We start from the raw sequence: 12,968 nt of genomic DNA, 5'->3' as shown, positions 1-12,968 counted from the left end.
TTGGTGCCCGGGAAAAAAACGTACGGTGCACAACTTGAACCAACAACAATCGTCAAGATGAGCCCCGATCTGGGGATTTAAGCAACACCTGAGTGACGTGATTCCGTGGCTTGATCCGTCAGGGCCATTCGCGGACACGCCTTTTCATTCTCCTCCTGAGTGCAAAGAGTTCCGTAGTGAACGTTTGCTTTTGTCTCTTGCTTCGACTCTACCCAATTACCCTAAACCCCGCTTCATCTCACGGAACAAAATCAGGACTGGGCCTGTCCATGTCCAAGTCCACCCAAAATGGCGACGGTAATAATAATACTCTAATTTTGTATAGCGTCATTAATGCCCAACAGCATCCCTCAATGCTAAACATTAATTATATACAGTGAGGGAAAAAAGTATTTGATCCCCTGCTGATTTTGTGCGTTTGCCCACTGACAAAGAAATGATCAGTCTATAATTTTAATGGTAGGTTTATTTGAACAGTGAGAGACAGAATAACAACAACAAAATCCAGAAAAACGCATGTCAAATGTTATAAATTGATTTGCATTTTAATGAGGGAAATAAATATTTGAACCCCTCTCAATCAGAAAGATTTCTGGCTCCCAGGTGTCTTTTATACAGGTAACGAGCTGAGATTAGGAGCACACTCTTAAAGGGAGTGCTCCTAATCTCAGCTTGTTACCTGTATAAAAGACACCTATCCACAGAAGCAATCAATCAGTCAGATTCCAAACTCTCCACCATGGCCAAAACCAAAGAGCTCTCCAAGGATGTCAGGGACAAGATTGTAGACCTACACAAGGCTGGAATGGGCTACAAGACCATTGCCAAGCAGCTTGGTGAGAAGGTGACAACAGTTGGTGCGATTATTCGCAAATGGAAGATACACAAAATAACTGTCAATTTCCCTCGGCCTGGGGCTCCATGCAAGATCTCACCTCGTGGAGTTGCAATGATCATGAGAACGGTGAGGAATCAGCCCAGAACTACACGGGAGGATCTTGTCAATGATCTCAAGGCAGCTGGGACCATAGTCACCAAGAAAACAATTGGTAACACACTATGCCGTGAAGGACTGAAATCCTGCAGCGCCCGCAAGGTCCCCTGCTCAAGAAAGCACATATACATGCCCGTCTGAAATTTGCCAATGAACATCTGAATGATTCAGAGGACAACTGGGTGAATGTGTTGTGGTCAGATGAGACCAAAATGGAGCTCTTTGGCATCAACTCAACTCGCCGTGTTTGGAGGAGGAGGAATGCTGCCTATGACCCCAAGAACACCATCCCCACCGTCAAACATGGAGGTGGAAACATTATGCTTTGAAGGTGTTTTTCTGCTAAGGGGACAGGACAACTTCACCGCATCAAAGGGACGATGGACAGGGCCATGTACCGTCAAATCTTGGGTGAGAATCTCCTTCCCTCAGCCAGGGCATTGAAAATGGGTCGTGGATGGGTATTCCAGCATGACAATGACCCAAAACACACGGCCAAGGCAACAAAGGAGTGGCTCAAGAAGAAGTACATTAAGGTCCTGGAGTGGCCTAGCCAGTCTCCAAACCTTAATCCCATAGAAAATCTGTGGAGGGAGCTGAAGGTTCGAGTTGCCAAACGTCAGCCTCGAAACCTTAATGACTTGGAGAAGATCTGCAAAGAGGAGTGGGACAAAATCCCTCCTGAGATGTGTGCAAACCTGGTGGCCAACTACAAGAAACGTCTGACCTCTGTGAATGCCAACAAGGGTTTTGCCACCAAGTACTAAGTCATGTTTTGCAGAGGGGTCAAATACTTATTTCCCTCATTAAAATGCAAATCAATTTATAACATTTTTGACATGCGTTTTTCTGGATTTTGTTGTTGTTATTCTGTCTCTCACTGTTCAAATAAACCTACCATTAATATTATAGATTAATCATTTCTTTGTCAGTGGGCAAACGTACAAAATCAGCAGGGGATCAAATACTTGTTTCCCTCACTGTATATAAGGACGAAATCCCATATACGCGGTTGGCTTTGTGCGGCGCGAAAGAAGCCCAACACACACACACACACGTACATACCAATCAAATGAAAACCACCCTGATTACCAGGCAAAATAAAAAATGAATGAACAAATCAAGAATGGCACCAAAACAAAAACGCACAAACAACAACTAAAAGTTATCAAAACAAAGAGCGATGTGGTCAACATCAGCGCTGGATGCCCGAGGCGGGCGGGCGAGCGAGCGTGCTCGGTGCTGGCCCTCGCATCTCCTGCGTCGCGAAGCCTTGCCGGTCTAAATAGGTGCTCGCAAACGGCGCTTGACGATATCAAGAGGCTGAACAAGGGTGCACGGTGAAAATATAAGAACAGGCTTAACCCTTCCTGGCAATAAAACAGGTGTTAAGATATCAGAGCATGTTTGTTTGCATGTTTTGCCACAAGTACGTGTGGTTAATGCAGACTTGGAGCCTTGCAATAGGTGTCTATTTGTTGTTTGAACATTTGAATACCTGTTTTATTGCCAGAAGGGTTAAAGCCTATTCTTATTTTTTATCATTTTGGTGGCGGCAAAAAGGTATCCTAGTAAGTATTGGTACCTGTGTCCACCTGTGTATATGTCTTTGTATGTTCTGTCATATATATGTGTGTGTGCGTGCGCATACGTGGCTGTATTATCACTTAACAGCACTTGCCATAACATTCTATGTAGGAAATACAGGGGGCCTTTGTCTTGTTGTGTGTGTGTCTCTATGTCTAGGTTTCTTTGTCGCTGCTTGTAAGGTGTGAGGTGATCGCTTACAGCACTTGCCCCAACACTCTGTGAAGGCGATACAAGGGATCTTTGTTTTTGTATAACGGGGAGTGGTCGTGCAGTGGTTAGTGCGCTGTGCTATGAACCAGGTGACCCGAGTTCAATTCCCGCTCACAGCCAAGACCAGTGATGATCATCTGAACCGGTCCTGGGTCTCCCCTCGGTCAACTCAGTCTTAAATGAGTTCCTGATGAGATGTGCCTGAGATGTTCCTGATGAGATGTGCCTCACGGGACACAAACGTGGCTGGGTGTGGCCTTGGCCACCGACCCTCTTGTGCCGTGCCGGCCCTCGTAGGTGTTACTCGCGAACAGCACTTGCCTCAAAAGTCTGTTAAGGCTATACAGGGGATCTTTATCATTATATATATGCGTGTGTGTGTGCTGTAGTTGGTGCTCGGCACCGGGGGTGACACGACTACTCAAAGGAGCAAGAAGCGCAGTCACGTGAGTCCTCCCCATCGCCTACACCCGTGGAGAGCGACATCCCATCCTGTGCTCATCATGACCATGACACTGGCATCGCCGCTGCCACCACCGCCATCACCGCCATCGTAACCCTCGCCACACTCATCACCGCCGTTGTCATCACCGTCGTCACGACGTCTAAAACGCTTTGAAGGCGGAGGGTTGGTGTATCACGTAGATGTGTCCAACCTCATTCGCGTAATCAACTTTAGTGTAACATTACATGTCATCCTATGATATACATTCTCCAGTGCAGGATTCACAATGGGTTGTTATAGGCTGTGGTGGGCGGCAGAGGGCAGAGTAGCATAATGCATCGTTGTACTGTATTCTATGCTCCCACATCTATGCTTCCCACTTTCACAAACCCGTACTGACCGGCGTGGTAAGCGTGGGGAATCTTTGTCTCAGCAGGTTTCCACGCGAGGAGAACAGACTCGTGTCCCTGCCAGATGATTACAGCCAGCTCATCAACCGCGCCTCGCTCTACACGTGTGTGCCTCACGCCGTGCCACAATCCCCGCCGTGCCACATGCCAGTGCCCCAACACTCGCCCTGACCTGAATCACTAACCCTCGCCCTGGTCCCAATATTCATGTTAACCTTACACAATAACCTGAATATTCACACGACCTCTAGCCTAAGCACGAACTCTATCCATGATATTAAAATTAACTGTAAGTTTTGCTCCAACATCTACGACCATCACTCTGCCTCTAACTTCAATGCTGCCACTTATTACAGCATGGGCACCACCATTGCCACCTTGACCCTCACCATATGTTACACGATATTTCCAAAAACCACATCCTTAACCCCCTATGTTAACACTAATCTCAACATTAATACGAACCCTAACCATAACATTAACCCCTAAGACCAATACCACATCTACCTTTATCCTAACACTAACCCTAACTGAACCTTATCCAAACACTAACGGAACCCTAACCCTATCCTAACACCAACCCTGACCCTAACATCAAGACCAGCCCGTGACCCAACCCTAATCCAAACACCACTTTTGCTTCTAACCTTACATCAAGCCAAGCGATGACCAAACCATAACATCTTCATTACAAATCCCAAACACGAACCCAGACCCCGACCCGGACTCTAACCCTCCCCCCACCCCCGTGCCGCTGCAGCTGCCCGAACGGCGGCGCGGAGGGCGATGCGGCGCGCTCGATGGCGCTGTGCCTGCTGTGCGGCGCCAGCTTGTGCTCGCTCTCGCTGTGCTGCCAGACGACGCTGGGCTCGCGCACTGTCGGGGCGTGCACGCTGCACGCGCTGCGGTGCGGCGGCGGCGTCGGCATCTTCCTGCGGTGAGGAGGCGCGACTCAGCCTCGCACCGCACTACCGCCGCACCGACGGCAACAACACCACCGCCACTTTACATCCGTCCCACGTCGCACCCTGCGCACCCATCGCACGTGTCATCTCACGTCCCGTATATCCATCCCACGTGTCCCTTGCGTCCTGGATAATATATACCCATCGCTGCCCGTGCATTCCGCGCAGGGTGCGCGAATGTCAGGTGCTGCTGCTGGCAAACCGGACGCGTGGCTGCTTCATGGAAGCGCCTTACCTGGACGACTACGGGGAGACCGACCAGGGCCTCCAGTGAGACTCCCCCCCCCCCCACCCCCCAGGGGCAGCACTCACCCCACACACTAGGGCCATCCGTTATATCTGGGCCAACTGACCGCATCTCTGAGCATAAGCCCAGCATACTACACATGGGGAAACAACACACCCGTTTCTGTTCTTCCAAAACTCATTATGCAATCTTGTTGAGCACTGGCTAATTAATTAACTATACCTCTGTTCGTCTCTTGACATAAAATTAAAAAAATGTTGTAGTGCAATCAGCCTTATGGGCTCTTCCAGCCCAATATTATACGGTGACATTTATTTTAAAAATTCAAACCCTGGAACGCTTTTGAAGTTAGGGGTCTCATCGGCAGTCAGGCTTGTCAAACAAATGCTGCCAGCATGCCGGAAGATGTTGGTGAGACAGCTCTGGCCTACAAGGGTGGGGCCCTATTCAACACGAAAAATAATCGCGTGCAACCCCGTCGTGCGTCATCGTGGCTGTGGAGTGTTTTTACGTTGAACAAGGAAGGAGCCCGTACAATGAATATCTGCCAACCCGGCAAGCTTTCACTCAGCACGGCTGACGTTGCGTTTGTGTTTGCAGTCGCGGCAACCCGCTGCACCTGTGCCCGGAGCGTCTGGCCGGTCTGCAGCGCCTGTGGCTGGAACACGGCGTGCTGCACTCCATCGGCCACTCGCAGGAGAGCCAGCACCTCGCCTACTCCTGGGAGCTCTTCTAAGGGCCCGGCGGTCGTCCTGCTATAGCACCCACCTTCCCCCCCACCCACCCACCTACGCAGCCGGCCAGCTACTCGGGAAGGTTGGCCAGCTAGTGAGGCAACCGGGGCAGGCAGGCAGTCAGTCGTTTATACAGCCAAGCCAGCAAACCGGCCAGCATGTCAGTCAGCCACCCAGTCATCGATCGTCCTTTTTCCACTGCCACATCTGAGCCGAGCCAGCACGGGGCCCACGTTGTGGTTTGCCACCGGCCATTTGCCGTTCTGAGATGGAAGAAAACCGTAATAATAACGCTGGGCCTCCTACAACTTCTAAATCTACGTTGGGAGACAAGCAGGGCCAGGGAGGGGTTAACGACACGTTCATTGCGCATGTCGTCGGCAGCATGGCTCGGTTTACTGCAGTGGAAAAATGACCTGCACCTCCTGACTCGCAACGGCCTGGCTCGGCACGGCCCTTGGCGTCGCTCGGATGTGCCGGTGGCTAAGGGTCTATGAGGTCATCCGGTGAGACAGGTGGTTGGTCATTTAGCTGGGTAGTTGGTGAGCGAATTGGTCAGAAGGTTGGACCGTGGTGGACCGCAAGGTCTGGAGTGTGGGAAGTCTTGAGACAGTGTAACCATTGCTTGTTTATGGTGGCTTGCCCTGATTTAACCATTTGTTTATAGCTGTCATTTATGAAACCAATTTAGTCATAAATTTGATTTGAAGCTTTCGTGACTGCAGGAATTGCTCTTTGGTTCTTTCGGTAAAGTCACGTAGAAAGAAAATAATTAGTTTTCTCTCTCTGTGTGTCTCTGTGTTGTCTCTCTCTGCTTGTGTGTCTGTCTATGTGTCTTCGTGTCTGTGTTTTGTCTCTCTCTCTGTCACACTTAACTTCTAATTTAGCAATCTTTGGAAGAATGTAATCAACCAGGCTATGCTTTAACTGTGTGTTAACCGACTCTCTGTGTTGCATTGCATTACATTTCCAAATTTTACTAAGTTTGTTTTCCCAAACTTCCTATTTATCTCTCTAAAATTTGCTCTTTCTCTCCCCCGGCCACTATGGGGTGTATTTCCACACAACTCTCATTGACATGCTAATTTCTCTACCCCCCCCCCCCTTTCTCTGCCCCCCCCTCTCTATTTAAGGCCTCGACGCAGAGGCGTTGTTTCTCTGTGTGTCTATGTTGTGTCTCTCTCTGTGTCTCTGTTGTCTCTCTCCGCTTGTGTGTCTGTCTCCGTGTCTGTGTTTTGTCTCTGAAATTTAGCACGTAATCAACCAGGTAGGGTGTTGACTGTTGCGTTAGCCGACTGTCTGTGTTGTATTGCATTATATTTCTACGTTTACTATGTTTATTTTCTCATTCATTCTTACCTGATGACGGTTGCTTGTGTTGCAATCGAAACGTCGTATTCTATTATTATTTGATTTGATTTTCATTCTACGTTACTTTACCGAAAGAACCAAAGAGCAATTTAGTCATGTATTCATACCTCTGTACCCCATTTTTGTCGCAATGTGAACACCAAAATAGAAAAAAAGGAAGTGAAAATGGACCTTTCCCTCGTGCTGGATATAAAGTTTGGGGGTAGGGAGAGATTGAGTGGGAGGACTGATGCTCGTGGCAGATGGCCTCGTGAAGGAGGGGGGTGGGGCTACAGTGCTTTGCACCCACGAACTGGGCCGCTCATTTGGCCTTCACAGTTGTTTTCATCCCGTTTGATCGCTGGTATTTTACACAGCATGAGCACCGTTAAGCCACGGCCCACTGAGGTCACCCTCAAATATTAATAGGGTCTCACGAGACCAACAGCGGCTCAAGAGCAGCACTGGCGCGCAGTCGGTGTCGACTATCGATCACACTCTTTGCAATTGTGCAAATTCAACTTCCTTGATAATTCTACCTAAATTTTGAATCAGTCTTAAGTGGTATATACCAATGACTGGTTCGTTTGTTACCCCCAATGTCTGACGTAGGAGAGCTATTCACAGGTAAGCTCTTGAACAAAAGTCCCTCCCACTTCCCCCCACCGCATTTTCAATTTAGCGCCACATCAAAACGTTCCGTCTCTGTATACACGTCGGTAGGAATGGTCTTGTTTTGGCCCCCTGTTGATTTTGAAGCAGTGCCATTGGCAATAGCTTTGGCCAGTCGCACACGTTACTGTCACGAGGGAAAAATAAATGGCCACTGTGTTTTTGTTCGACCGTAAAACGGTGGCCATCGAACACCGGCGACGTGAAACGCAGCAATCTTTGGATCAAAGCTCACACTTCAAAACCGCAGCCGAACCAACCCCTTCTTGATTTTTCAGAATTCTAATATTTTATTGTTATGTTCTGCATCGCTCCGTATGTATGTGCGTGTGTATTCTAGATTTAAAGTTTTCGTGACTGCAAGGATCCACACTCTTTGGTTCTATTCGGTAAAGTCACGTAGGTAGAAAATAAAACAACAAAAATCACGACGTTTCGGCCACAACACTCCAGCGCTGTCCTCTTAGACAGTCTGGCCCCTTCACCTGATGAAGGCCACTTGTGTTGTGGCCGAAACGTGATTTTTGTTGTTTTATTTTTACCTACGTGACTTTACCGAATAGAACCAAAGAGTATGTGCGTGTGTATGTTGAACTTCTTTCGCACCGTACGTAGTCACCCTTGCTTCGTTACAAGCATTTGGAAGACGCGAAAACAAATCGCCCGCGTATCATCTTACACCGTCAAAGGTCGTAGTTTGAGGGATGGTTCTGCCGTGAAACATTTAAATCGGCTTTGATTACGGGTTCTTTATCATCGGTGTCTACTGGCCGATTATACTGCATGTTTTAAGATGGCATTTATTGGACTATGTTTCATTATGAGGCCTGAGGATCGTCAATGAACATTGTCATTGGTGTTCAACATTGGCTTGCCAGATTGTTGTGCTTTTCTTCTGTCCACGCCCGTGAGCTCCTTGACGTGTGAAGAGAGTTTATTGCGGACGCGACAAACACGCGGTGTGGCTCGCGACAAACGGCAGGAGGGAGACGCGTGCTGACATTTTTACATCTCAATGATGCGATGCAGCTGTATGCAGGCAAACAGAAACACGTGTTGTTCTCCAGATAAACACGCGCACACACACATATACAAAATCTACAGTCTATCTACATGGTCACACTACGTAAGCATTGTAATATTTGTTTGCGGCTTATATGGCAAGTATTGCTTTGTGACGGTGCGGCCCGGACAATGTCCTAGCAGCTCCGGCGATCGCTGGGATGGGGTGAATTTGGAAATACAGAATAGGTTGTTGCATAACGCCCCCCCGAGTAGTTCAGAAAACTAGCCAGGGTATAGGAACACAATGGCCAGCTTGCTTTTACAAGTCATCTCGCCGTTTCCTCTGTGTGTGTGTGTGCGCATGCACGCATCATCAGACGTTTGTTGACTGTGAGGGAAGGGGGCGAATATATATTTTGAAAGGTTATAGCCGGTCAATGGGACGTTGCTGTGGTGTCGTGGTTCGCGCACTGGACTTGCGTTGACCGAGGTCGCAGGGTCGATTCTGTCTCCCGGGGTGGCGGTCGACACAGCCGTGCAAAGTTTCTTAAATCGCTCGCCGCCTCCATTCACCCGAGCAGTATAAAACAAAAACAGTTACGTCACAGTTGGTAGGTCACGTGTTGTGGGGTAACGTGTGGGTACGCCCACGTTTACACAAGACGTCTGACCAGTGCGGAAGAGTAAGACCGAGCTCCCTCCAGTGGAGGCCTTTCCGCCAGCAGTGACGTGAGCCGGCAGTTGCAGGGCTGCTCCCTCCATCCTTCAGGTTTTTTTTTTTCACCCATAGCCATGCGACAACTGTTTTCAATATTGACCTATTTGGTGAAAAATACATTTGAATGGGGGTATCCCCTTCTTCTGTGTGGGGTTTTCTCCAAGCACTCCGATTTCCGCCCACACACAACACGGGGATTCAGAAACACGAGGCTTTCTGAACGTCTCAACAAGGGTGCCACGGTGGCTAGGAGATGTTAACCACCTCGCCTGGTATACAGGAGGTCGTGGGTTCGATCGCGACCCGAACGCCTGCTGTATATTTGGAGTTTGCGTGTCTCTCTCCCCATGGTCACGTGGATTTTTCTCCGGGTCCTCCGGTTGTTCCCTCCACATTTAGAAACGTGCGTTTTTTAGAGTATTTGGCTGCTATATACATTTCCACACGATAAGCCACTTAGTTGCGCTATCATTTGTGGCCATGTCGTTTCTGAAAAAGAGCGTCATAGAACTCAGTTGTGGGCCTTACCTGATCAAATAAATAATTAATTTGCCGTATATATCTTTTTTCTCTCATAGCAGGGCCCTCCCGAGGTCGGAGATTGTACGAAGTGATCCATTTGCAGACACCCTCACTCATGACCCCTCGCATATACCGCACTGCGTGATCAATGGCCTTCGCTTGCTCATCATCATTGCAGCACGTAAGCAAATCGAACCGGGCTGTTTGGATACAGTACGTCAGGACAGCGTCATGAGATGTCAAACAATGCGCATTAAGTCTGGTGGCAGACGTGTTGAGAGGCGTTTAGTTACAATGTTTTCTCTGCGATTTCTCCCTTAGTGTGGTGTCTATAAACAGCCGGTCACTTATAAACAACACAACTTATCATAATCGTTGCACGGTCGTTATACACGGCTTGGAGCACCCGAACACACAATAGGAAGATCACAATTTCAAAATCACGGCGAGAGATCAAAGCCATCATCCTTACGGAGTTTATGAAACGAGTACTGTACCGTACCACATTTAAAAACGTCAAAAGGGTTTTCGTCCAGTATACAAACTCGCCTGCCCTGGCAATGTCGATTGTGTACGTTGCATCGGGCAGCGCAGAAAAGAGTCATTGTTGTAACCGTGCTTCGACGCTCGTCGCCAACCCAACGTGGGAGAAGGAATGGTCAGTCAACCTCCACGACCCACACGGCGTGGGGAGGGCCCTCATCCAGCAGTGGATTGACAAGGGCGGCACGTGCACAAGAATTCACGTGGCACCCCCCTCCCCGCCAACTCCTCCCCAGTTGCTGTGAGCCTGCACGTGCTGGCTGTGGTGCAGTTGTAGCAAGCGGATGGATTTTGTTAGTGCTGTAGCCCAGTGTACAGAGCTGTATACTAGTACAGATTGTTTTGATTCAATAAATCTTTATGCATAAAATAGATTGGGCGTTTTGTCAATTCCATTCTTTGTTTGTGTTTCGTGGGGAGCGGTCGTGTAGTGGTTAGCGCGCAGCGCTACGAACCCAGCAACCCGGGTTCGTTTCACGCTCACGGCTTAACACCAGTGACGAACATCTGAACCGGTCCTGGGCCTCTCCTAAGTCGACTCAGCCTCAAATTAGTACCTGGTGCCAGTGCCGGATTATCCTAGCAGCAAAAGTAGCTACATATGCTACTGTCCCCGCACTTTCAAGGGCCCCGCACTAAATGCTTTCAAGCTATTAATTCCGGTTCAGTGATTCTGCACTTGCTCTATTACTATAGTACTATACTGCCTTCAACTTTTAAGAACGACTGGGTGTTTAAGGTTAGCGATTTGTCGTATTATCTGGCTGCATAGCAAATGAAAAGAATTACTTTACTATGCAAGTAAAAAATTGCGTTTTAATATTTGTGTTTTTTTTTTATTCAGGGCCCCTTTATAACAGATGCTACAGGCCCCGCAATAGCTTAATCCGGCACTGCCTGGTGCGGTGTGTGAACATCGCCACTGCGGCAACGAAGGCGGTCGGGCGTGGTGCTGACCACCCACCTCTGGTGTGTAACGTTCCAGCCTTCATAGGTGCTCGCTAACAGCACTTGTCCCAACAGTCTGTTAAGACTATACGGGGGATCTTTGTAATTGTGCTGAAATGAGTACCTGGTGCGATGGGTAAACATCGCCACCAGGGAGACGGCGTGGTGCTGGCTACCCACCCACTTGATGTGCCGGGTGTATGTTGAGCTTCTACAGAGCTAACCGTGCTCATCGGAGGTGCGGGTCTTCGTAGTTGCTCGCGAACGGCAATTGCCCCAAAAACCTAGGTTAAATTCCCATATGTGCACATTCTTGTCTATAAACATGAGCCTGACTTCAGGTCAATTTTCCCTTGAATTTAGTATCAGTTGCAGTGTTGTAGACTTATGCCTGGTTCTAGGTCGATGTCATACCGGTGTAGCGAGTCCAACGTTATTTTGGGAGCAACACTTTATTCCGCATTAACACGCAACACAGCACGATCTACACTTGGGTCTCGAACGGCCCATCTAGCCACGCTACAGCAGAACTAGACGCGGTTCGCGATCCCGGTTCGGACCACAAGCTGGGTCCCGGACCGCGTGGCTCGAGGCTTCTTCTCCCCGACGTGGATCTTCGTAACACCGGCACACGAAGAACCCCGAACTCCTCACGGGGCCCTCGTTATATGCCCCCCGGGCTGGGGCTGGCTCCGCCCTTCACCCCGCCCACCTTCCAGGTCTCTCGAGCTCCTTCTCGAAGGCTCCCGAGAGCTCCTTTGGGCCACGTGACTGCCCCCGTCCACCGGTGGCCCCCCTCCAATATCATCCGGTCACGTGTCAGCAGGTCAACCAGCGTATCGTGCCCCAACGTAACCCTGGCTGGCTGACGCTTCCTCTCGCTCCCTCACCGGGATTCCGCACCGCACACTGCTCGCGGTGCCTCCACGCTAACCAGCGCTCAACCAAGCCCCGCTAGGGCTGGTACTACATCCCGTAACCCGGGCTGCCCGTAATGACAACACATTACCGGCCGTGGCTTCGCAAGCCCCGGCAACATACAGTGACAAGCACGGTCACTACACCGGTATTGGTCAGTGCTCACTAACTGCACGAGACAGGCAAGCGTCACGTCCCTGCCGTGACATTCCACTCAAAGACAACCATGTCCCAGCATAAAGCCACCGTCTGGGTGGGACAGTCCCAGGATCACAAAGGCTGCCTCGTCCCAAAGCTCTTGTGAAAGTTGGGTTTTTGATTGTACATCCGTAGTGTCGTCGTGAGACTCAACTTGCCGTCGCTTCCAAACAGGATCGAGCTGCCCCATAGAATGCATTAACAATGCAACGGTGGTGGATGTAAGGAGCCAAGTAACCCAAGGAGGCAACGTTGCTGCCAGGGTGTGTGTGAACTTGTCCCGTGCCTTCAACGGTCTGGCCAGTAATAAAAACAGGAGACCGTGCGCTAATGGTAACCGGCACTTTGGTGCGCAGGACGTGTGTTAGACCCGTGGCACTGGCTGCCTGGTCGGTGCCGGCCAATGCAGAGGGAGGCCCACATGACCGTGAAGAAGACCACGTCGCAGACATGGGTCGAGGTCGGTGAAGAGTCTACCTCCATCTCGCCAAAAGGTAGG

At 49.6% G+C, this 12,968-nt stretch overlaps 1 protein-coding gene across 3 annotated transcripts in view; it reads left to right on the top strand.

Annotated features, from left to right (window-relative positions):
* LOC116948482 (E3 ubiquitin-protein ligase UBR2-like) overlaps positions 1-10,777 on the top strand; it is a 55,724-nt gene extending 44,947 nt beyond the window's left edge. For all 3 annotated transcript variants that reach the window (XM_032965193.2, XM_032965192.2, XM_032965194.2), the window contains exons 43-47: positions 3,184-3,240; positions 3,676-3,753; positions 4,410-4,586; positions 4,783-4,884; positions 5,462-10,777. In XM_032965193.2, coding sequence (XP_032821084.2) covers positions 3,184-3,240; positions 3,676-3,753; positions 4,410-4,586; positions 4,783-4,884; positions 5,462-5,597 — 550 coding nt within the window. In that variant the 3' untranslated portion in view covers positions 5,598-10,777. The remainder of the gene's footprint in view (positions 1-3,183; positions 3,241-3,675; positions 3,754-4,409; positions 4,587-4,782; positions 4,885-5,461) is intronic.
* Positions 10,778-12,968: the final 2,191 nt, after the last annotated feature.

This window comes from Petromyzon marinus, chromosome 33, assembly GCF_048934315.1.
Source record: "Petromyzon marinus isolate PM22_M1 ecotype Great Lakes invasive population chromosome 33, UKy_Petmar_22M1.pri1.0, whole genome shotgun sequence".
Classification (NCBI taxonomy): domain Eukaryota; kingdom Metazoa; phylum Chordata; class Hyperoartia; order Petromyzontiformes; family Petromyzontidae; genus Petromyzon; species Petromyzon marinus.
Note: the sequence above shows the minus strand (reverse complement) of the source record. Positions and strands in the feature narration are given on the sequence as shown.